The 24,851-nt window shown below is 41.9% G+C and overlaps 1 protein-coding gene across 1 annotated transcript; it reads left to right on the top strand.

The window, feature by feature from the left end:
* The first annotated feature begins 1,140 nt into the window (after positions 1–1,140).
* Positions 1,141–24,851, top strand: LOC106565345 (sodium- and chloride-dependent GABA transporter 2). Its single transcript, XM_014132343.2, has 15 exons — positions 1,141–1,347; positions 9,307–9,515; positions 12,150–12,284; positions 13,508–13,648; positions 14,005–14,095; positions 14,236–14,368; positions 14,481–14,615; positions 15,015–15,118; positions 15,343–15,467; positions 15,669–15,781; positions 15,957–16,094; positions 16,434–16,536; positions 20,954–21,054; positions 23,045–23,215; positions 23,896–24,851. The coding sequence occupies exons 2-15, from the start codon at positions 9,311–9,313 to the stop codon at positions 24,055–24,057; spliced, it is 1,857 nt and encodes a 618-aa protein (XP_013987818.1). The 5' UTR covers positions 1,141–1,347; positions 9,307–9,310; the 3' UTR covers positions 24,058–24,851.

Here is a 24,851-nt window from a genome sequence, read left to right on the forward strand (position 1 = left end):
GATCAATAGAAATGTCAAACACACAAACCGAGTGTGGGGATGGTGGAAGAACAGCACGGAATGAGAGACGAAAAGTCTAAATGTTCCATTACCGTACTTAGAAGCATGTCAAACGCTGTTTAAAATCAATCTTTATGGTATTTTTTACGTAAAATTGCGATAATATTCCAACCGGACAATAGCATATTCATTCAAGAAGAAAAAGAAGGAACGGCGTGCTCGCGTGACCGCGCATATCCAATCCCTTTGTTGCCAGGCAGACCACTCAGAAACTGAGCTCCTATTATCTGCCCAGTGACAGGAAAATGCTCAAACCACTTTCTGAAGGCTTTAGACAGCCAATGGAAGCCTTAGGAAGTGCAATGTCACCCCACAAACACTGTAGCTTCCATAGAGAATCAAAAGAAGAACTACAATTCTCAGACTTTCCACTTCCTGCTTGGATTTCTCTCAGGTTTTTGCCTGCCATATGAGTTCTGTTATACTCACAGACACCATTCAAACAGTTTTAGAAACTTCAGAGTGTTTTCTATCCAAATCTACTAATAATATGCATATTCTAGTTTCTGGGCCAGAGTAGTAACCTGTTTAAATTGGGTACGTTTTTCATCCGGCCGTGAAAATACTGCCCCCTAGCCCAGACAAGTTAAGAGGCCTTGACAGAATGCTTTTGTTAACGTCATATTTCATTGGCTGAAGTTTTAGATTCCATTCACAGTCATTAGACACCATCCATCCAACTAGCAATTGTTGATCATGTTGATATGTTGAAATACTACATTATGTACAGCACTTTTTAGACTGATGAAATCAGTAGACATTGGTATGACGTAATAAAAAAAATATATCTGTCATTCTAGATGCAACATTATCACTCTCCATTACATTTCAAAAGTTTTGCAAGTAATGTACATTAGATGTATTATGCCCCCTTTTCCTATTCATTTAAGTGTTCAAGTTCTGTCACTCCTCTCCTCTATCCATTGTAAAGTTCTAATGCAGAGAGTTCATTTGTTCACATTCCACACATCCATGCCCCTACAGCATTCAAAAGAAGCCCGCCTGCTGCTGCCACTTTCACAGAGCAAATCCCCTCCTCTTCCCCGCAATGAAGGAGCCAGTGTTACCTCGACTCAATAGCTCCGCCTCACACACACAGGCTCATGAACACACAAACACTCCAAACTATCCACATGGGTTCACTCATGGTTAGTTCTGGGAAGGGCATTTGACAGGGAGAAACACAGGGTCTAGGTTTGCTTCCAATGAAAGGGACCAGAACAAGTCTTCTTTAATGGAGAAGTAGACTACTACAACAGACTTCAGAACTACAACTTCATCCTTAAGGTACTCTCTCTCTCGCGCATTCTAGTCTCTTCCGTTTCTATCAGGAAACCTTTTATTTAGACTGTTTATCACTGTTTGTATTTGAAATCTAGCAGACTTGGCAGGCGGGGGCTGTGATAACACCTAGACATCTCCCTAGTTGTATAGAGAGACAGAGACAGACATGAGGCTTCAGGCAGTGGTACGGTAGCTCTCTCTTTCTCTTTCTCTCACTGTCTCTCTCGCTCTCTCTCTCTCTCTCTGTCTGCAGTCAGTAGCACTTGTTGCAGGCGCTGAATGTAGGCCAAAGGTTACAGACTGGAGGCTCAGCAGTGCCAGTGAGAGCAGCAGTGTCTTCCTGTTCTGTGTAACTATACAGCCATGTCTAATAAACGTAGAAGTCCTCTTATCACATTCTTTCGATTTGAAAGCAGAATTACTGGTTGTTAAGTTAGATATTATTTTCATAATTCAAGCTGCAAACCTTAAGAGAAAAAAAGAAACACTACAGTATGCTAAAATATTAAACAGAGACGACTCAGACATGAACAATGAACATAGAAAATACAATGTATTTATAAAGCCCTTTTTACATCAGCAGATGTACAGAAACCCTGCCAAAAAACCCAAACAGCAAGCAATGCAGATGTAGAAGCACGGTGGCTAGGAAAAACTCCCTAGAAAGGCACGAACCTAGGAAGAAAGCTAGAGAGGAACCAGGCTCTGAGGGGAGGCTAGTCCTTTTCTGGCTGTGCCGGGTGGAGATTAAAAGAGTAGATAGCCATTGAGGCCAGAGCGTTGTTCAAGCATTCATAGATGACCAGCAGGGTCAAATAATAATCACAGTGGTTGTAGAGGATGCAACTAAATGTCAGTTGGTTTTTCATAGCCAAGCATTCAGAGAGAGAGAGAGAGAGAGAGAGAGAGAGAGAGAGAGAGACGAAAACAGCAGGTCCGGGACACGGTATCACATCCGGTAAACAGGTCAGGGTTCCATAGCCACAGACAAAACAGCAGAAACTGGATCAACAGCACAACCAGGTGGACTGGGGACGAGGACAGCAAGGAGTCATCAGGTCAAGCGAAGACTGGGGGTTAGCTACCCAATAATCCCCTCCATGTAGCCTAACTCTTACAATCACACACACACATATAATCAAACATGTTTTTTTCATATACACTGAGTATATCATGTACAATTATAATTAATATGCTTTGTTTAACTGATTAAACTAACTTTTTTTGTACTTATATTTGTGGTGCGGTTTTCATATACAGTGCCTTAGGAAAGTATTCAGACCCCATGACTTTTTTCACATTTTGTTAGTTTACAGCCTCATTCTAAAAGCGATTAAATAGTTTTTTCCCCTCATCAATCTACACACAATACCCCATAATGAGAAAGCAAAAACAGGTTTTTAGACATGTTTGTTAATTTATTAAAAATAAAAACAACTGAAATATCACACTTACAAAAGAATTCAGACCCTTTACTCAGTAATTTGTGGAAGCAACTTTGGCAGCCATTACAGCCTTGAGTATTATTGGGTATGACGCTACAGGCTTGGCACACCTGTTGGCTACATTCTTCTCTGCAGATCCTCACAAGCTCTGTCAGGTTGGATGGGGAGCATTGCTGCACAGATGCTGCACACTGTCTGTGTGGGTGGATGTGTGGGTGGATGCTGTGACGTGTAGGAACTTAACTTTCCACCTTCTCCACTACTATCCCATCCATGTGGATAGGGGGGTGCTCCCTCTGCTGTTTCCTGAAGCCCATGATCATCTCTTTTGTTTTGTGGACATTGAGTGTGAGGTTATTTTCCTGACACCACACTCTGAGGGCCCTCACCTCCTCCCTGTAGGCCGTCTTGTCGTTGTTGGTAATCAAGCTTACCACTGTAGTGTCGTCTGCAAACTTGATGATTGAGTTGGATGCGTGCATGGCCACACAGTCATGGGTTAACAGGGAGTACAGGAGAGGGCTGAGAATGCACCCTTGTGGGGCCCCAGTGTTGAGGATCAGCAGAGTGGAGATGTTGTTTTCTACCCTCACCACCTGGGGGCGGCCCGTCAGAAAGTCCAGGACCCAGTTGCACAGGGCGGGGTCAAGACCCAGGGTCTCGAGCTTAATGACAAGTTTGGAGGGTACTATGGTGTTAAATGCGGAGCTGTAGTCGATGAACAGCATTCTTACATAGGTATTCCTCTTGTCCAGATGGGTTAGGGCAGTGTGCAGTGTGATTGCGATTGCGTCGTCTGTGGACCTATTGGGGCGGTAAACAAATTGGAGTGGGTCTAGGGTGTCAAGTAGGGTGGAGGTTATATGATCCTTGACTAGTCTCTCAAAGCACTTCATGATGACGGAAGTGAGTGCTACGGGGCGATAGTCATTTAGCTCAGTTACCTTAACTTTCTTGGGAACAGGAACAATGGTGGCCCTCTTGAAGCATGTGTGAACAGCAGACTGGGATAGGGATTGATTGAACATGTCCGTAAACACACCAGCCAGCTGGTCTGCGCATGCTCTGAGGACGCGGCTTGGGATGCCGTCTTAACTGGCAGCCTTGCGAGGGATACAACGTTTAAATGTTTTACTCACGTTGGCTGCGGTGAAGGAGAGCCCGCAGGTTTTGGTAGCGGGCCGTGTCGGTGGCACTGTATTGTCCTCAAAGCAAGCAAAGAAGTTGTTTAGTTTGTCTGGGAGCAAGACATCGGGGTCCGCAACGGGGCTGGTTTTCTTTTTGTAGTCCGTGATTGACTGTAGACCCTGCCACATACCTCTCGTGTCTGAGACGTTGAATTGTGACTCTACTTTGTCTCTATACTGATGCTTAGCTTGTTTGATTGCCTTGCGGAGGGAATAGCTACAGTTGTGGCCAAAAGTTTTGAGAATGACACAAATATAAATTTTCACGAAGTCTGCTGCCTCAGTTTGTATGATGGCAGTTTGCATATACTCCAGAATGTTATGAAGAGTGATCAGAGGAATTGCAATCAATTGAAAAGTCCCTCTTTGCCATGCAAATGAACTGAATCCCCAACAAAACATTTCCACTGCATTTCAGCCTTGCCACAAAAGGACCAGCTGACATCATGTCAGCGATTATCTCGTTAACACGTGTGTGAGTGTTGATGAGGACAAGGCTGGAGATCACTCTGTCATGCTGATTGAGTTTGAATAACAGACCGGAAGCTTCAAAAGGAGAGTGGTGCTTGGAATCATTGCTCTTCCTCTGTCAACCATGGTTACCTGCAAGGAAACATGTGACGTCATCATTGCTTTGCACAAAAAGGACTTCACAAGCAAAGATATTGCTGCCAGTAAGATTGCACCTAAATCAGCCATTTATTGGATCATCAAGAACTTCAAGGAGAGCGGTTCAATTGTTGTGAAGAAGGCTTCAGGGCACCCAAGAAAGTCCAGCAAGCGCCAGGACTGTCTCCTAAAATTGATTGAGCTGCGGGATCGGGGCACCACCAGTACAGAGCTTGCTCAGTAATGGCAGCAGACAGGTGTGAGTGCATCTGCACGCACAGTGAGGCGAAGACTTTTGGAGGATGGCCTGGTGTCAAGGAGGGCAGCAAAGAAGCCACTTCTCTCCAGGAAAAACATCCTCCAAAAGGTACAGGGATTGGACTGCTGAGGACTGGGGTAAAGTCATTTTCTCTGATGAATCCCCTTTCCGATTGTTTGGGGCATCCGGAAAAAAGCTTGTCCGGAGAAGACAAGGTGAGCGCTACCATCAGTCAGCGCTACCAACAGTAAAGCATCCTGAGACCATTCATGTGTGGGGTTGCTTCTCAGCCAAGGGAGTGGGCTCACTCACAATTTTGCCTAAGAACACAGCCATGAATAAAGAATGGTACCATCACATCCTCCGAGAGCAACTTCTCCCAACCATTCAGGAACAGTTTGGCGACAAACAATGCCTTTTCCAGCATGATGGAGCACCCTGCCATAAGGAAAAAGTGATAACTAAGTGGCTCGGGGAACAAAACATCGATATTTTGGGTCCATGGCCAGGAAACTCCCCAGACCTTAATCCCATTGAGAACTTGTGATCAATCCTCAAGAGGCAGGTGGACAAACAAAAACTCACAAATTCTGACAAACTCCAAGCATGGATTATGCAAGAATGGGCTGCCATCAGTCAGGATGTGGCCCAGAAGGTAATTGACAGCATGCTAGGGCGGATTGCAGAGGTCTTGAAAAAGAAGGGTCAACCCTGCAAATATTGACTCTTTGCATCAACTTCATGTAATTGTCAATAAAAGCCTTTGACACTTCTGAAATGCTTGTAATTATACTTCAGTATTCCATAGTAACATCTGACAAAAATATCTAAAGACACTGAAGCAGCAAACTTTGTGGAAATTAATATTTGTGTCATTCTCAAAACTTTTGGCCACGACTGTACACTGTTTGTATTCGGTCATGTTTCCGGCCGCCTTGCCCTGATCTTGCGCTTGTGCTTCTATAACTGTATAAGTACAGGGTGTTCATTTTCAGAAATCACCATAATAGTAGTAGCAGCAGCAGCACATATTTTCCATTGTATGTGTCCTACTCCCACAGGGATACTAGGCAAGGGCACAAAGGCAACATTGATTACAGGATTACACTAGTCCCACCAAGCTGTGCTGATCCCCTCCTACTCTAATGCAACAAGACTGGTACAACAGTGTGGAATTTTAACATTCATACACATTGCCAAGCAGTGAGATGCTGCCCTGGCTCCTCACAATACAAGATTCAATTGGAATCTCACCTCTTTGTGTGGCCAATGCCAAAAAGTCTGCTGGTATTGACTATTCCCAGATAATTTGGCTTCTCCCGATACTCAGGCTACTTCTAGAATAGACCATAGTATGGATCAGTGTATGGGAACCGTGACTTTTCTCAGGATCATTAAAGAATAAAAATGTATGTGTCTTCATACTGTCACGTGTAGCTCAGTTGGTAGAGCATGGTGCTTGCGATGCCAGGGTTAAGGGGTCAATTAACCAGTACAAAAAAGTATTCACTTACTATTGTAAGTTGCTTTGGACAAGAGTGTCTGCTAACTTACAGAAACGGTTAAAATAATACACGGAACACAATACAGTAGTTGATTCCACTGTTATAAGTCAACATTGCTGTATTTTACCATCAGAACAGTACTTTTTTCACCTTTATTCAACCAGGTAGGCTAGTTGAGAACAAGGTCTCATTTGTGACCTGAACAAGTTCTCACTGTGACCTGGCCAAGATAAAGCACAGCAGTTCGACACATACAACAACACAGAGTTACACATGGAATAAACAAACATACAGTCAATAATACAGTAGAAAGAAGAGTGCAAATGAGGTAAGATAAGAGAGGTAAGGCAATAAATAGGCCATGGTGACGAAGTAATTACAATATAGCAATTAGACACTGGAATGGTAGATGTGCAGAAGATTAATGTGCAAGTAGAGATACATTACATTTAAGTCATTTAGCAGATGAGATACTGGGGTGCAAAGGAGCAAGATAAATAAATAAATACAGTATGGGGATGGGGTAGTTGGATGGGCTGTTTACAGATGGGCTATGTACAGGTGCAGTGATCTGTGAGCTGCTCTGACAGCTGGTGCTTAAAGCCAGTGAGGGAGATATGGGTCTCCAGCTTAAGTGATTTTTGCAGTTCGTTCCAGTCATTGGCAGCAGAGAACTGGAAGGAAAGGTGGCCAAAGGAGGAATTGGCTTTGGGGGTGACCAGTGAGATATACCTGCTGGAGCGTGTGCTACAGATGGGTGCTGCTATGGTGACCAGTGAGCTGAGATAAGGCGGGGCTTTACCTAGCAGAGACTTGTAGATGACATGGAGCCAGTGGGTTTGGCGACGGGTATGAAGCGATGGCCAGCCAACGAGAGCAAACAGGTCGCAGTGGTGGGTAATATATGGGGCTTTGGTGACAGAACGGATGGCACTGTGATAAACTGCATCCAATTTGTTGAGTAGAGTGTTGGAGGCTATTTTATAGATGACATCGCCGAAGTCGAGGATCAATAGGATGGTCAGTTTTACGAGGGTATGTTTGGCAGCATGAGTGAAGGATGCTTTGTTGTGAAATAGGAAGCCGATTCTGGATTAATTTTGGATTGGAGATGCTTAATGTGAGTCTGGAAGGAGAGTTTACAATCTAGCCAGACACCTATGTATTTGTAGTTGTCCACATATTCTAAGTCAGAACCGTCCAGAGTAGTGATGCTGGACGGGCGGGCAGTGATCAGTTGAAGATCATGCACTTAGTTTTACTTGCATTTAAGAGCAGTTGGAGGCCACAGAAGGAGAGTTGTATGGCATTGAAGCTTGTCTGCAGGTTAGTTAACACAGTGTCCAAAGAAGGGCTAGAAGTATGCAGAATGGTGTCATCTGCGTAGAGGTGGATCAGAGAATCACCAGCAGCAAGAGCGACATCATTGATGTATACAGAGAAGAGAGTCGGCCCGAGAATTGAACCCTGTGGCACCCCCATAGAGACTGCAAGAGTTCCGGACAACAGGCCCTCCGATTTGACACACTGAACTTTATCAGAGAAGTAGTTGGTGAACCATGCGAGGCAATCATTTGAGAAACCAAGGCTGTTGATTCTGCCAATAAGAATGTGGTGATTGACAGAGTCGAAAGCCTTGGCCAGGTCGATGAAGACGGCTGCACAGTAATGTCTCGATGGTGGTTATGATATCGTTTAGGACCTTGAGCGTGGCTGAGGTGCACCCATGACCAGCTCTGAAACCAGATTGCATAGTGGAGAAGGTACGGTGGGATTCGAAATGGTCGGTATTCTGTTTGTTGACTTGGCTTTTGAAGACCTTAGAAAGGCAGGGTAGGATAGATATAGGTCTGTAGCAATTTGGGTCTAGAGTGTCTGGGGGATGACCGTAGCAGCGGCAACAGTGCCCTGCTAATTTCCTTTCATAGGAGGGGGTTTTATGCACATCCAATGTAATAACAGGAGCTGGACAAAAGGAAGATCCAATTTATTGAATAATAGGGGCTCATGTTTTGCTGCACTGGACCTTCCCTTTTTCCCCCTTTTTTCTTGACAGGTCATATGAAACTGTTCATATGTACATTCATATTTATCCATCGCAACTTACAGGAGCAATTTGGGTTAAGTGCCTTGCTCAAGGGCACATCAGCAAATTTTTAACCTGGTCTGCTGGGGGATTCAAACCAGAGACATTTCACTTACTGGCCCAACACTCTTAACCACTAGTCTATCCAATCAATCAATCAATCAATCAATCAATCAATCAATCAATCAATCAATCAAATGTATTTACATCAGCAGATGTCACAAAGTGCTATACAGAAACCCTGCCTAAAACCCCAAACAGCAAGCAATGCAGATCTATCCAAAGCATGGAAGAAAGGGGCTCATGTTTTGCTGTACTGGAACTTCCCCTTTTCCCTCAATTTTATTTTTCTTGACAGGTCATATGTAGCTGGTCATATGTACCGTAGCTGTTCATATGTAGCTGTTGATATGTAGCTAGTCATATGTAGCTGGTCATATGTAGCTAGTCATATGTAGCTGTTCATATGTAGCTAGTCATATGTAGCTGTTCATATGTAGCTAGTCATATGTAACTGTTCATATGTAGCTTGTCATATGTAGCTGGTCATATGTACCATAGCTGTTCATATGTAGCTGTTCATATGTAGCTAGTCATATGTAGCTGGTCATATGTAGCTGTTCATATGTAGCTAGTCATATGTAGCTGGTCATATGTAGCTGGTCATATGTAGCGTTCATATGTAGCTGGTCATATGTAGCTGTTCATATGTAGCTGTTCATATGTAGCTGGTCATATATAGTTGGTCTCATGTAGCAGGTCATATGTAGCTGTTAGCTGTGTGCCCTTATACTGTCTTCATAGCACACAGACTATGTTAGATAAATCTGTGTTCACCGCATCAAACCAACTTTGTCTTTGTCTTCCTCAGTGTTATGGAGAAGCATAATGATCCCAATTTGAGGTTCAATAAGCTTTCCCAGCAGGAGATGGGTCTGGTCCAGCCTGTCCCTGTGCCAAGCACCCAGACCAGGGGACAGTGGTCCAGCAAGCTGGAGTTCCTCCTGGCTGTGGCCGGACAGATCATAGGCTTGGGGAATGTATGGAGGTTCCCATATCTGTGCTACAAAAATGGAGGAGGTGAGTCTCACATCACATCTTTACATGGTCATACAATTAAACACACATTAAATGTATGGCAAGGTGAGCCTTTGTCTTTTACATTATCAATGCAAAAGAGCTAGTCACTTAATTTAACTTCATTGTGGTGGAGACAGTACAGAGTTGTTCTTTTCATATCTTAGTCTAATATTGAAATCACACAATTACAAGATGATAATGGATTAATCATTAAGAGATGGGTAATCATGGCCTGATATAAACATATCAGTGGTTGCTATAATATTATAGGGATATTTACACACTAGGGCTAGATGTTATCTGGCGGCACTATCATAAAAACAACAGTGCGTGCCTGGGTGCACAAAAGAAACCAAAACCTTCTAGGTGCTTCCAGAATCTCTATACTGATATGCACATCACTACTGTATAACGTTTTGTTATGCTCTGATAGAAATATGCTATGGAGAACAAACATGCCTCTCTGACATGTAGAATTAGGAATCAAGTCAACTCTATTCATGGCCTTTCTATCTGCAATGTTCAATGATGTTAGGCTACTGAACGTGTCCCAGAAACCCCACGATAATATCCCTAACACTTACATGCCGAATGTACACACAACACTTCAGGTGGTAGCTAAGTCCGTCAGCCACACAAACAAATTCTTGAGTTCTTGTGGTTAAACTCAAATATACTAGTTGATAAAAAATTGTTTTTCAATAACATTAAAAAAAGTATAATCTTTGTAAATTATACCATAAATTGGGCTGGTGGAGTTATGTCACAGCTAACATGCAGCTAATATGCAGCTAACACAGACATATGCAAATGTCTGCTCTACCCAAAATTACAACAATGTGATTGCAGCATTACCTCAAAAATGGAAGTGTCAAGTGGAAGGGGGAACAAGTAAGGAACTTGTCTGTCGGCCCTGCATTAAAGACCAAAATTGGTTCAAGAAAATTGTGATAAATAAAAATCTATACCAGTTTCATTTAAGGACCAAAAAATTGACAGCTGTGCCATATAAATTGCAAAATAGTTGGGAAGAGATTTTCGATGTACCGATTCCATGGCACATGGTTAATGAATTGACACACAATACGACACCGCATTCAAAACATAGAATTTTTTTATTAAAATAATTTTGCAAAATTCTTGCAGCCAATAGAATGTTATATATATGGGGGATACAATCTTCCCAGCTCTGCAGAATTTGCTGCGTGGAGGCAGAGTCATTAGATCATTTATTTTGGTACCGTCCATATGTAGCTGAATAATTGCAACATTTACCTAGAGCTAACGCTGCAGATAACAATACTAGGTGATTTGAAAAGTCATAGTCAATCGATCAATAATATAATAATTATTTTAGCAAAAATGTTTATCTTTAATTTACAATCTGTAGAAACTATGAGAATAGAAAGGTTCAGTACTTTTGTGAAGCATCACAGCACAGTTGGAAAATATATGGCAAATAGAAATCCAATATGGATGGTGTTAAGAGATAGATGGGAGGGGTTGAATGGAGCTGAAGGGTGGGAATAATAACAACGGGATAACAAATGTAAAACATATGGGGTCTGTAAAATGTATATAGGTTCAGAACTTTTGTGAAATAGCACAGTTACAAATGTATGGCAAATATAAACATCAGAAATAGAGGAAGGCCAGGACAAAAAAAAATATATATAACTATTGTAAATTAGATTGTGTCTGTAAAATGTATATAGTATGTATAAGCTGGAAGTAGAAACCTAAGTGTTGTTATTTATTAGTTTACTCAAATTGGGCGAGGGGTGGTAGGGTTTTATTTATATATATATATATATATATATATAAACATTTTTTTTCACCTTTATTTAACCAGATAGGCTAGTTGAGAACAAGTTCTAATTTATAACTGTGACCTGGCCAAGAGAAAGCAAAGCAGTGCGACACAAACAACAACACTGAGTTACACATGGAATAAACAAGCAGTCAATAACACATAAATATATGGCAAGTATAAACATCAGAAATAGAGGAAGGCCAGGATTAAAAACAAACAAAGTAAACTATTGTAAATTAGATTTTGTCTGTAAAATGTATATAGCATGTATAAGCTGGAAGTAGAAGCCTAAGTGTTATTATTTATTGGTTTTCTCCAATTAGGGGAGGGTTGGTAGGGTTTGCTGGGAATAATAAAGGAAAATATATTCAAAAAATATATGTATATGAATATATGTATGGGTGTTTATATGTATGTATTTGTATGTGTATATGTATGCATGTTTATGAATATGTATGTATGTATGTATGTATGTATGTATGTATGTATGTATGTATGTATGTATATATAAATATATATATTTACACAAAAAAATATATGGGGGATTAGAAATGATGCAGACAATTACATTGATGTAAGCGGCAATCTATCCTCAATATTAAAGCTGCTCCACCCCTAAAATATATATATTAATACTTGCGTTCTCTTCTCTGGATGGTATAAATGCACTCAAGCCTGAAGTGGGGGGAGGGTTTGAGGTGGTTGAGATGGCTGCTGTGAAAAATGTTGGTCTTGCGAAACCATAATCATGTGAAGTGAAACATTAAGTTATGGTCTTGGGCCATATGGTTAATTGTGGTTTAACTTGTGTTGTTCGTAAGGGGTGTTCTTCATCCCTTATGTGCTCTTTCTGTTCACCTGTGGCATTCCACTCTTTCTCCTGGAGACCTCCCTGGGCCAGTACACCACTCAGGGCTGCATAACCTGCTGGAGGAAGATCTGCCCCCTGTTTGAAGGTAAATATCAGGGCTCATATTTATAAAGCGTCATTGAGTAAGACTGCTGATCTAGAATCAGGTCCCCTCTGTCCATATAAGCTTAGTCATTTTGATCTAAAAGGCTAATCTGATCCTAGATCAGCCATCCTACTGGTATGCTATATGAATGCTTTATGAATGCGGCCACAGGGTCTTGTTGTACGTATTGCATCCATATTAGGAATTCAATTGTCAGTGTTTGTCTGACCATTGATAGCATTTACTTCCTAAGATGGATGCCATCTTGGTGAAATAGAAATGAAAGCAGGATAGCTGGAAGGAAGAAAGGTTATAGCCTTCAGAAAAGTAAAGATTTGATAGTACTATAAACTGTGCCAAAAGAAAAGATAACATTCAGAGGGACTGCAGACCAAACTTTGTCTGATTGTTGTATTTGTGCTCAGGAAAACCCCTAGCTGCAATATCAAAACCTGAGAAAGTAGCACTGTAATCCAAAGCAATGTCAATATGATTTCAATTGGTATTCAGCACATAAACTCAAGGTTTCTGTCTGGAGCCTTTGTCAAGAATGTGCTGGTTGAGGGTGACATATAGGGCCAGATAATTAGCAATAATAGATACAGTAAATGCACAGTACATGCAGGCTTTTCCTTCTGTAAATGATATTGCACTATTGTATTTGTACAAGTCAATCCACCATGATTTTAATCGCATTGCTTTAACAGTTTGAAACAATATAAGGAATTATTTTAGATTGCTTGGGAGATGATTGGTCTGTTTCTGGCCTGATTTAATTTTAAAAAATGAAAAAGGGATTAAAGTAATAAAACCGTAATTCAAGTTATTGGATGACGCTTGGATTAATCAACAGTATTACACAGGCTCACAATGTGATTCATTAGCTATTACATGATAAAGTAATAGTCCTTAATGTGACATGACACGTGCATTCAAGACACTTGTCCTGCGTTCAAACATTCACAAATGTCTGTCTTGTTGGAATGCCACCATAACTTATTAATCGGGGCTGGTGACTTTGAAAGGAGTCTAATCCACATCAAAAAGAATCACAGTTAAATGTTGTTTATGGTTTTAGGTTGAGAATGTGATTGGAATTAATATATGTCACATATATTTATCAGAAGCCTTTTTTTACAATTACATCTTCGTGTTTGTCTGTAAAATCTCTTCTTCTTCCTCCTCCTCCTCCTCCTCCTCCTCCTCATCCTCCTCCTCCTCAGGACTGGGTTATGGTAGTCAGGTGGTGGTTCTATATTCCAGCATCTATTACATCATCATTCTAGCCTGGGCCTTCTTCTACCTCTTCTCCTCATTCAGCTCTGAGCTCCCCTGGGCCAGTTGTAGAAACAGCTGGAACACAGGTATGTACTTCAGTGTAGCCTGAGTGCCAGTCTGCCTGTGCTGTCATACCAACTGCTTGTCATTCATTGTCATAACAAACCTGTTTGGATTGACAAGAAACAGCAATGGAATTGGCTTTGCAAAGAGCACAAACAGATCTGGGACCTGGTTAACTTCAGTGTGTATACATGTTGACGTTGACATACCTTTGTCATGCCCACATGATAGATAGTATCTTAAATTTATGGACACCACTTCAAACTGAGATATTCTGTTCTTGACAAGTGAGGTATTATTTTGTTAATGTCTCCTTATCCAGGAAAGATTCTGAGAGTTCTGAGACATGCTTGTTATTGTATAATTTCCTCCTAACCAGCAACCTGCATGGAGTTTGACAGAAAAGTAGTGGAACATCTAAATTGGACAGTAACAGGAAATGCAACATCGCCAGTGAGAGAGTTCTGGGAGTGAGTACACAAAATCATTCCATTTTATCAACTCCTTATTAAGTCCTTACAGATGGAAATCATGGCTATTTGCCTTAGGAGGCGCTGAGATAATGGTGAAAAGCAAGTGGTGGGATTGTAACTCAAAATATTATTTTCAGGAGAAGAGTTTTGAATCTCACAGACAGTCCAAACAAGCTAGGCAGTGTTCGCTGGGAGCTGGCTCTGTGTCTTCTACTGTCATGGATTCTCTGTTACTTCTGTGTCTGGAAAGGAGTGAAGTCTACTGGGAAGGTAAGGTGGGATCTCTGCCATTCAACCTGATGACACCATGAACACTGTAGAATTGTTAAGATGAGTCATAGACTGAGGGAATGTAACGCTGCTCTGGTCCCCCTCCCCTCAGGTGGTCTACTTCACTGCCACCTTCCCCTATCTGATGCTGGTGGTGTTGCTGGTCCGTGGACTCACACTGCCGGGGGCAATAGATGGTATCAAGTTCTATCTCTACCCAGACCCAGCCCGCCTCACTGACCCACAGGTAGAAACACACTTCACTGTATAATTTGTGTTCAGGTGTAACAAAAACTATCAGTACATACTGTAGTGATTCGTGGGGATAAATGGTAATGTTTCTGCTGGTGTTTGAACGCTGGTCAACATGACCGAGGGCAGCAACCATTACCACTGGTCCAAGAAACGTAACTCCCTTGGTGGAACAGTTTGTAGTTTTAAGAGCATCAGATATGTTACAATATCAATACCTGATAAAAAAAATAACTGAATTTCAAAGCAAATATATTTTCTGTTGACTTAGTATAGCTACAAGGTCAAAATAGGTACCATTTGAATTCGACCTCTAATACCCTGGGATGAGACTAGTATATCGGAATTGTGAAACTTTGAAGACTATTGTGTCTCTCTCTGGTGTGTCTCACAGGTGTGGATGGATGCTGGAACACAAATCTTCTATTCCTATGCTATCTGCATCGGCTGTCTGACTGCTCTTGGCAGCTACAACAAGTATGACAACAACTGTTACAAGTGAGTGGAAGAATTAAGTACATAAACAGTAAATGTGCCTTGCTAGATAAAATGTGCAGGCAGAACGTTTTCTCTTGCCTGCAAAAACGTCCCCTGTGCACATCATTCTTTGGAGGTTGGGTTTCAGAAATGGTAGAGTATCTGGAAAGTTTGATGATCTCCATATTGTAGGTCATTTGGATGCCGTTGCGTTGTGACTAACAGGGAAGTGAATCTCTTTTTAGGGACTGTGTGTACCTGTGCCTTTTGAACAGTGGAACCAGCTTTGTGGCCGGTTTTGCTATCTTCTCTGTACTGGGCTTCATGGCTTATGAACAAGGGACAGACATCTCAACCGTGGCCGAATCAGGTAAGTGTTGCAGCAGTGAGATATGAACGAATTAATTAATTAATTAATACAAATAAATAGAAAATGCACAAACAAACAAATTAACATACCCTTGTAAGTTCTGCTTTGTTACAAGACAGGTGCCTTAGCATTTCAAGGATCTAACTATTCCCTCTGCCCCTGAGAGTTCAGTAATGAGTTTACCTGTGTTGCTGCATACAGGTCCTGGCCTGGCGTTCATCGCCTACCCTCGTGCCGTGGCCATGATGCCAGTACCCCAGCTTTGGGCCATCTTCTTCTTCATCATGATAATCCTCCTGGGTTTAGACAGTGAGGTGTGTTAGTGTGGTCCTGAAGGCCTAGGAAATATTTCCTTAGTTAAGGATAATTACATAACCTACAATAGATGCTACAATCATCACTAAACTATTGGATGTGAAACTGTGAATGAGTAGCTAGTATTTCAAAGAACAGAGTTTCCACTGAACTTCCCTATTCTCTTTCCTTCAGTTTGTAGGTCTGGAGGCTTTGATGACAGCTATCTCAGACATGTATCCCTCCTTCTTCCTGGTTGGCCATCGGCGTAAAATCCTCCTCATCATCATCAGTGTGGGTAGCTTCTTCATCGGCCTGGTCATGGTCACAGAGGTGAGAGGTCATTTGAAGTCATCATTATATAGGATATAAAATATAGAATTTCAAGGCCATCGTTATTAGATCAATCATGACAGTAACCAGATATATGATCGATAATGTACCTCCCAAGTGGTCTGTTTCAACATATCCCTATGTTTCAACATACCTCCTCGTTCCGCCTAATTGTTGGTAGATTCCACTTATTCCGTAAGCGTTTGGGCTGCTGGACACACCTACGATCATTGTCTGAGTGTTTTGTACACCCTGGAGGTAGATTATAGTCATATTGTTGTGCTCAGTAAGACTGTACCTTATACTTTCTTTCTCTTTCTACCCCTCCTCTATTTGCAGGGAGGCCTGTATATCTTCCAGCTGTTTGATTACTATGCCTGCAGTGGGATGACTCTGCTTCTCTTCGCTATACTACAGTCAGTGTGTATCAGCTGGGTTTATGGTGAGTTAGCCTGGCCTACTCCCAATGCCGTTTCTAGGTATAAGCAGCCGCTTAGGGCTTGCAACCACTTTTGTTCAATGTCAGTCGGGGTCTCACCTACTCAATGTCGTCCCACCTACTCAACAGCCAGTGGAATCCCGTGGCGCGATATTCAAATACCTTAGAAATGCTATTACTTCAATTTCTCAAACATATGACTATTTTACACCATTTTAAAGACAAGACTCTCGTTAATCTAACCACACTGTCCGATTTCAAAAAGGCTTTACAACGAAAGCAAAACATTAGATTATGTCAGCAGAGTACCCAGCCAGAAATAATCAGACACCCATTTTTCAAGCTAGCATATAATGTCACATAAACCCAAACCACAGCTAAATGCAGCACTAACCTTTGATGATCTTCATCAGATGACACTCCTAGGACATTATGTTATACAATACATGCATGTTTTGTTCAGTCAAGTTCATATTTATATCAAAAACCAGCTTTTTACATTAGCATGTGACGTTCAGAACTAGCATACCCACTGCAAACTTCCGGTGAATTTACTAAATTACTCACGATAAACGTTCACAAAAAACATAATTATTTTAAGAATTATAGATACAGAACTCCTTTATGCAATCGCTATGTATTTAAAATAGCTTTTTGGCAAAAGCACATTTTGCAATATTCTGAGTAGATAGCTCGCCATCACGGGCTAGCTATTTTGACACCCACCAAGTTTGGCACTCACCAAACTCAGATTTACTATAAGAAAAATTGGATTACCTTTGCTGTTCTTCGTCAGAATGCACTCCCAGGACTTCTACTTCAATAACAAATGTTGGTTTGGTTCAAAATAATCCATAGTTATGTTCAAATATCCTCTGTTTTGTTCGTGCGTTCAAGACACTATCCGAAGGGTAACGAAGGGTGACGCGCCCGGCGCGTATCGTGACAAAAAAATTCTAAATATTCCATTACCGTACTTCGAAGCATGTCAACCGCTGTTTAAAATCAATTTTTATGCGATTTTTCTCGTAAAAAAAAAACGATAATATTCCGACCGGAAAACCCTGTTTTCGTTCAAAGACTAAAAATCTAAAATGGACTCTTCACGTGCACGCGCTCCCCCGTCTCATTGTTCTCTGATCGACCATTTACCAAATGCGCTACTGTTTTTCCGCCATGGCCTGCAAAGTCATCATTCAACGTTCTGGCGCCCTCTGAGAGCCTATGGGAGCCGTAGGAAGTGTCACGTTACAGCAGAGATCCTCAGTTTTCAATAAAGAGAGTGTAGAAGGCCAAGAAATGGTCAGAGAGGGCACTTCCTGTTTGGAATCTTCTCAGGTTTTTGCCTGCCATATGAGTTCTGTTATACTCACAGACACCATTCAAACAGTTTTAGAAACTTTAGGGTGTTTTCTATCCAAATCAAACAATTATATGCATATTCTAGTTTCTGGGCAGTAGTAATAACCAGATTAAATCGGGTACGTTTTTATCCGGCCGTGCAAATACTGCCCCCTACCCTAGAGAGGTTAACAACTACCCTTACCCTTACCTTAACCATTTTAAATGTCAACTTCAATGGAGTACGAACGTCCCAAGGATCCCTGATAGCAAGGAGTTGTAAAAGGCCCTGCATGGCCCCATTCCGTCAATCCCAGATAATCAATCACAGAAACCCTAATTGCAGGTCAGCTTCCCTCAGGATGTTTCTGTTCAAGGTGTTTATGGCATTATCCAAGTTGTTCCTCTGGCACACATTGCCACTTTGGACATTGATGTGAAACGACATCTCGTTACCTTGGGATTATAAGGTTCTGACATGGTGGTCAAAAATGAGATATTCACATAGAGTTGCTCTTTAGGTGGTCTGAAAAATCTAAAAGTTATATCTATGCAAACACCTTTTAACTTGGTGCTATAAGGTTCTACATGCAATCCAATCCCACAATGCTGGGTTGTCAATAACAAATAATTGTATATAAGTAAGTGGATATACTTGAAAACAGGAGGACATCACAAAACAGTTCTGAGATCTGGTACTTAAAAATACTCATTATCTTAAAACTATACATTTTGCAGGTAGAACCTTATAGTCCCAAGTTCTTGATTATTCACATCACAGGTTCTGGTTGTAACATGTACGCTGGGAGTCTGGAAGTTCAGGGAGTGTATTTAATAACTAAATGAACATAGAACAAAACAAGAAAGATGGATTGCGTACAGACTTGAACACTGGAACAGAAACAATAACGCCTGGGGAAGGAACCAAAGGGAGCGACAGATATAAGGAAAGTAATCAAATCAAATTTGTTACATGCGCTGAATACAATACATGTAGACCTTACCATCAGGGCACAAGGCAAGACCCAGATGCAGACACAGGAGGCAGATGGTTGGAGTCTTAGATGTTTATTGATCCAAAAAGGGGTAGGCAAGAGAATGGTCATGGACAGGCAAAAGGTCAAAACCAGTTCAACGTCCAGGAGGTACAGTGTCAGGCAGGCTCGAGGTCAAGGCAGGCAGAATGGTCAGGTAGGCAGGTACAGAGTCCAGAAACAGGCAAGGGTCAAAACCGGGAGGACTAGCAAAAAGAAAATAGAAAAGGCATCGGAAAAACACGCTGGTTGACTTGGACATACAAGACAAACTGGCACAGAGAGACAGGAAACACAGAGATAAATACACTAGGGAAAACAAGCGACACCTGGAGGGGGTGGAGACAATCACAAGGAAAGGTGAAAGATCACGGTGTAACACAGTGAAATGCTTACTTACAAGCCCTTAACCAACAATGCTTTAAGAAGTTAAGAAAACAAATTCAAATAAGTGTTAATTAAAAAATAGATAAGTAAAAATAGAAAATAGAAGTAACCAATAATTAAACAGCAGCAGTAAAATAACAAGCAAGGCTATATATAGGGGGTACCGGTACAGAGTCAATGTGCAGGGGCACCGGTTAGTCGAGGTAATTGAGGTAATATGTACATGTAGGTAGAGTTAAAGTGGCTATGCATAGATTATCAACAGAGTCACAGCAGCGTAAAAGAGGGGTCTGGGTAGCCCGTCGATTAGCTGTTCAGGAGTCAGGAAGGTGATGAAGTCCAGGTGACAAGTGTGTGCAATAATGAGCAGCCTGGTGACCTAAAGCGCCGGTGAGTATACGTGACAGTACCCCATCCCTGACACACGGCTTCAGCCACAGGACACTGACCAAAAGGACAATCCCTGTGACCATGAGTGGACCGGTCGTCTCTGCTGAGGCGTGGGAACCTGTCGAGCCGGAAGAGGAGCGGGAACCTGACGAGCCAGAAGAGGCGTGTGAACCTGACGAGCTGGAAGAGGGGCGGAAATCTGATGAGCCGGAAGAGGCGCGGGATCCTGACAAGCCGGAAGAGGAGCGGGAACAGGACGAGCCAGAAGAGGCGCAAGAACAGGACAAGCCGGAAGAGGCGCGGGAACCTGACGAGCCGGAAGAGGCGCGGGAACCTGACGAGCCGGAAGAGGCGCGGGAACCTGACGAGCCGGAAGAGGCGCGGGAACCTGACGAGCCGGAAGAGGCGCGGGAACCGGACGAGCAGGAAGAGGCCCGGGAACCGGACGAGTCGGAAGAGGTGCGGGAACCTGACGAGCCGGAAGAGGCGCGGGAACCTGACGAGCCGGAAGAGGCGCGGGAACCTGACGAGCCGGAAGAGGCGCGGGAACCTGACGAGCCGGAAGAGGCGCGGGAACCTGACGAGCCGGAAGAGGTGCGGGAACCTGACGAGCCGGAAGAGGTGCGGGAACCTGACGACCTGGAAGAGGAGCGGGAACACTGGAACAGAAACAATAATGCCTGGCGAAGGAACCAAAAGAAGTGACAGATATAGGGAAGATAATCAGGACGGTAATGAAGTCCAGGTGAGACTGATGAGGCGCTGGTGCGCGTAACGATGGTGACGGGTGTGCGTAATGATGAGCAGCTCGGTGACCTAGAGCACCGGAGAGGGAGTACACGTGACACCGGTCACCATCGTGACACCGGTCACCACGTTAGATTGTTTTTCACCACTTTTTCAGAAGAATGGCTCTTATTTTCTAAACAAATAAATACAGGTAGCTTAGACCAGGGTTTCCTAAACTCGGTCCTGGGACCCACCCCTGGGTGCATGTTTTGTTTTTTGCCATAACACTACACAATTGAATCAAATAATACAAGCTTGATGATGGGTTGCTTATTTGAATCAGCTGTAGGGGGCCCAGGACCGAGTTTGGGAAACCCCTCATTAGAGCTGTTGTCCAGGTTTCCTAATCTGCAATTGTTTGAACCTGTCTGTCACTTGGTGGTTTGAGAATGTTATCTGGGTATTTGACAGACCAACTGACCAAACACTTTTATTGACTGCTGTTATTTTGAGTCCCTGTTGATATGTTTACTCCACAGGTGCAGACCGTCTGTACGATAATATAGAGGACATGATCGGTTATCGACCATTACCCATCATTAAGTACTGTTTGAAGTATGTCACTCCAGTCATCTGCACTGTAAGTTTTATTTATTTACACCTCACTGTCAACAGCAAATGAATGTTCTTTTTCCAATTATAGTTATAGTAAACATGATGTTGATGTCACAGTAATATAAGTGATTTACAGAAAACCAGAAGTTTAGTTGACAATACAGAGAAATAGAATCAAATTGAAGCCTATGTGTAACCTATGTAAAGTAGATAATCCTAACTTTATGTTCATTATAAATGCTTCGATAAAAACAAAGAGAGTCGCACACTCTATGTATAAACTCACTGTAATTTATTGGGTAAACCACCAACGTTTCGGCAGAATTGTGCCTTCTTCAGGGTAATGTCATGAATGCTTGAACCAGTATAGACAAAACAGTGCAATTAGTGCAACTGATGACAATAGTGAGGGGTGTGTCATAATTATTAGGTTGATTAGAATTAATTGAGTGAAACAGTTAGAAGATAATAATAATTAGTTTACAGCATATTGAACATATTAGGCTATTGTTATCATTAGCACTAGCATAGGATTAACATTAACATACATTACTGTTTAATTTAATTTCACATATACAGAAGCACTCAAAAGTTTGAACACACCTACTCATTCAAGGGTTTTTCTTTCTTTTTACTATTTTCTACATTGCAGAATAATAGTGAAGACATCACAACTATGAAATAACACATAAGGAATCATGTAGTAACCAAAAAAGTGTTAAACAAATCAAAATATATTTTTGATCTTACATTCTTCAATGTAGCCACCTTTTGCTTTGATGACAGCTTTGCACACTCTAGGCATTTTCTCAACCAGCTTCATGAGGAAAGCTTTTCCAAGCCCCCCCCCCCACACCATTACACCTCCTCCATGCTTCACAGTGAGAACCACACATGCAGAGATTATCCATTCACCTATTCTGCATCTCACAAAGACACGGAGGTTGGAACCAAAAATCTCAAATTTGGACTCATCAGACCAAAGGACAGATTTCCACTGGTATAATGTCTATTGCTCATGTTTCTTGGCCCAATCAAGTATCTTCTTCTTATTGGTGTCCTTCAGTCGTTTTTTTTAAGCAATTGGACCATGCAGGCCTGATTCACGCAGTCTCATCTAAACAGTTGATGTTGAAATGTGTCTGTTAATTGAACTCTGTGAAGTATTTATTTGGGCTGCAATCTGAGATGCAGTTAACTCTAATGAACTTGTCCTCTGCAGCAGAGGTAACTCTGGGTCTTCTTTTCCTGTGGCGGTCCTCATGAGATCCAGTTTCATCATAGCGCTTTATGTTTTTTGCAACTGCACTCAAAGAAACTTTCAAAGTTCTTGAAATGTTTCGCATTGTCTTACCTTCATGTCTTGAATTAATGATGGACTGTCATTTCTCTTTGCTTATTTGAGCTGTTTTTGCAATCTTATGGACTTGGTCTTTTACTAAATAGGGCTATCTTCTGTATACCACCCCTACCTTGTCACAACACAACTGATTGGCACAAATGCATTAATTCCACATCTTAACTTTTGAACAAGGCAAACCTGTTAATTGAAATGCATTCCAGGTGACTACCTCATTAAGCTGGTTAAGAGAATGCCAAGAGCTTGCAAAGCTGTCATCAAGGCAAAGGGTGAATAATTTGAAGAATCTCAAATATAAAATATATTTTGATTTGTTTAACACTTTTTTGGTTGCTACATGATTCCATATATGTCATTCCAACAATAGTAAATAGACAATAGTAAAATGCATGATAAGCATCATCAACAGGGGTAACATATTGGGTGTGCGCCAGCTCATGCTTTTTATTAGACCATTATAAATGCTTCACCAGAAGCCTGACCAAAACGTACTGGAGAAACCATAACCTTGTTCTTAACCTTATCTTGTTCATCTCTGTCCTCACTCAACCCTCACTGTTACCATAATATGTTATAATTAGTACAATGCTATCGGAAAATACATTGTGTTCTTTAATGTTTATTTTACAACCTCCATCCATATCTTTTGTTCTAGGCTACATTTGTCTTCTCCTTGATAAAGTTTACCCCACTGAAGTTCAACAACACCTTTCAGTATCCTTGGTGGGGTTACGCCGTTGGCTGGTGGTTCACTCTCTCCTCCACCCTCATGGTTCCTCTATGGATGGTGTACATCGTGAGCGTCACTCCTGGTACACTGCGACAGGTAAATAGGGACATCATTTATTATGTTTCTATAGAGTTCCACATTGCTTGACTTGGGCAGGAGCTCTCCGGAGCTGAGTTCCCGGCACCTAAAATGTTTAACTGCTTGAGCTCCTGTTCCTCTTATAGAATATTAACTCAAAAGTGTTGTGGAGCTCACGCACCTAAATGTAAACACTACCGGCACCAAACATGGGTACCGGCAACTGTCTCAGCCCAAGTCAAGCACTGGAGTTTCAAAACAGAAAAGCATCTCAAAGTGGTCCAAAAGCAGCAAAAAAACAAGCAATATATCATAGGTAGCCTAGCTATAGCTATTTACGTAGGTCGACGATAGAGGCTAAGTCTTTGATTACATCCTCCAAAGATGGGGCAATGGTTATGAGAGGCCATGGTTAATTTCTCACTATCAATTCCAAACTTCAGATCTTTTAAAAGTTGGCAGGTACCACTTGTGTTGTTATCGCTAGTTATGTCTCTAATTATGCAATGATCAGATCCATAACCCAAACCCCATTTACTCCCCAATACACACTGATGATGTTGTTTCTTCTACCAACTAAGAAAAGAAGACAAACAATCAATGTTCTGCAAACATCACAAACAACCAGTTATTTTATGTCTCATTCTTTTGGTGGTCTCTCTTTGAAATGCTCCTCTTTCCTCTCTATTACTCCTCAGAGACTGTCCATCCTCACCACGCCGTCAGAGGATCTCCCCATGACCAAGGCCCAGAAGAATTCCCTCCTGGCCAAGCAGTCAGAGCAAGACAGACCCCTGGGGGACATGGAGACACCAGCCTGGGGCCACAACCTCCTAGACAGAGACACTGGCCCCCTGTAGAGACACTGGCCCCCTCTGTCAGCCACCATCCCTATAGGACTAGAGATAAGCAGGTCCAGCCAGTCACTCAAGGTCCTGACATAAACAATACAAATACTTCCCGTTGTGTAACAGAGGCTTATGTGACCCTTCGCTTGGTCTGAGTGGCTTAGAAAAGTATAGTACAGAACATAATCCACCCCATGCCTTTTTCTTGGGAGGGCGATGTGGGCAGGTGTTTCCAAAACACACACTATTTCCTGTATGTAGCGCTGATGAGACGTAAAAGCACTGGTTCTGGAAAGTGAAAAGAGAGATGCGGTCATTCTGTTTGGTCCAGAGATCTCTACCTAGAATTATTAAAATTACAGGTCAATCATGTCAGAATGCAGAGAAAGCATCTGAAGTGAGATATTGAGTAAGGTCCGGCACAAAATATGGACCTTTTGAAGTTGTCCTTTAACCAGTACTTGGGTCATGGCAGAGTAATGGATGAATGGATCAAACACCTGTCACACATCATGGTGGAAACAAAAAATGACGGTCATGCTATTGGTCCTGGGGTCTGTATATACAAGTGAACAAACATTTTTTTTTAAAGATACATTTTATCTTTGATTTGGGTGGGTTTAATAATCCGACATTGTTTTTTTCTACTACTATGTAATTTCTTAAGACTTTGTGAAGTATGACATTTGTGAAAATATATTGATGGTTAACGAGAAGGGATTGTGTAGGTGTATATATATAAAAGAAAAACTGCACAATACTGTGATAGGATTTGTTGCCAATATCAATAAAATCATCAAACCTTG

The sequence above is a fragment of the Salmo salar genome, chromosome ssa12, assembly GCF_905237065.1.
Source record: "Salmo salar chromosome ssa12, Ssal_v3.1, whole genome shotgun sequence".
NCBI classification, from domain to species: domain Eukaryota; kingdom Metazoa; phylum Chordata; class Actinopteri; order Salmoniformes; family Salmonidae; genus Salmo; species Salmo salar.

What these genes read in the sequence shown, in the direction of transcription:
- LOC106565345 (XM_014132343.2), top strand. Translation starts at nt 9,311, where the DNA reads ATGGAGAAGCATAATGATCCCAATTTGAGGTTCAATAAGCTTTCCCAG. An exon ending in CCAGTGAGAGAGTTCTGGGA is followed by an intron (nt 14,096 to 14,235) that starts GTGAGTACACAA and finishes TATTATTTTCAG; the next exon opens with GAGAAGAGTTTTGAATCTCA. An exon ending in TCACTCCAGTCATCTGCACT is followed by an intron (nt 21,055 to 23,044) that starts GTAAGTTTTATT and finishes CTTTTGTTCTAG; the next exon opens with GCTACATTTGTCTTCTCCTT.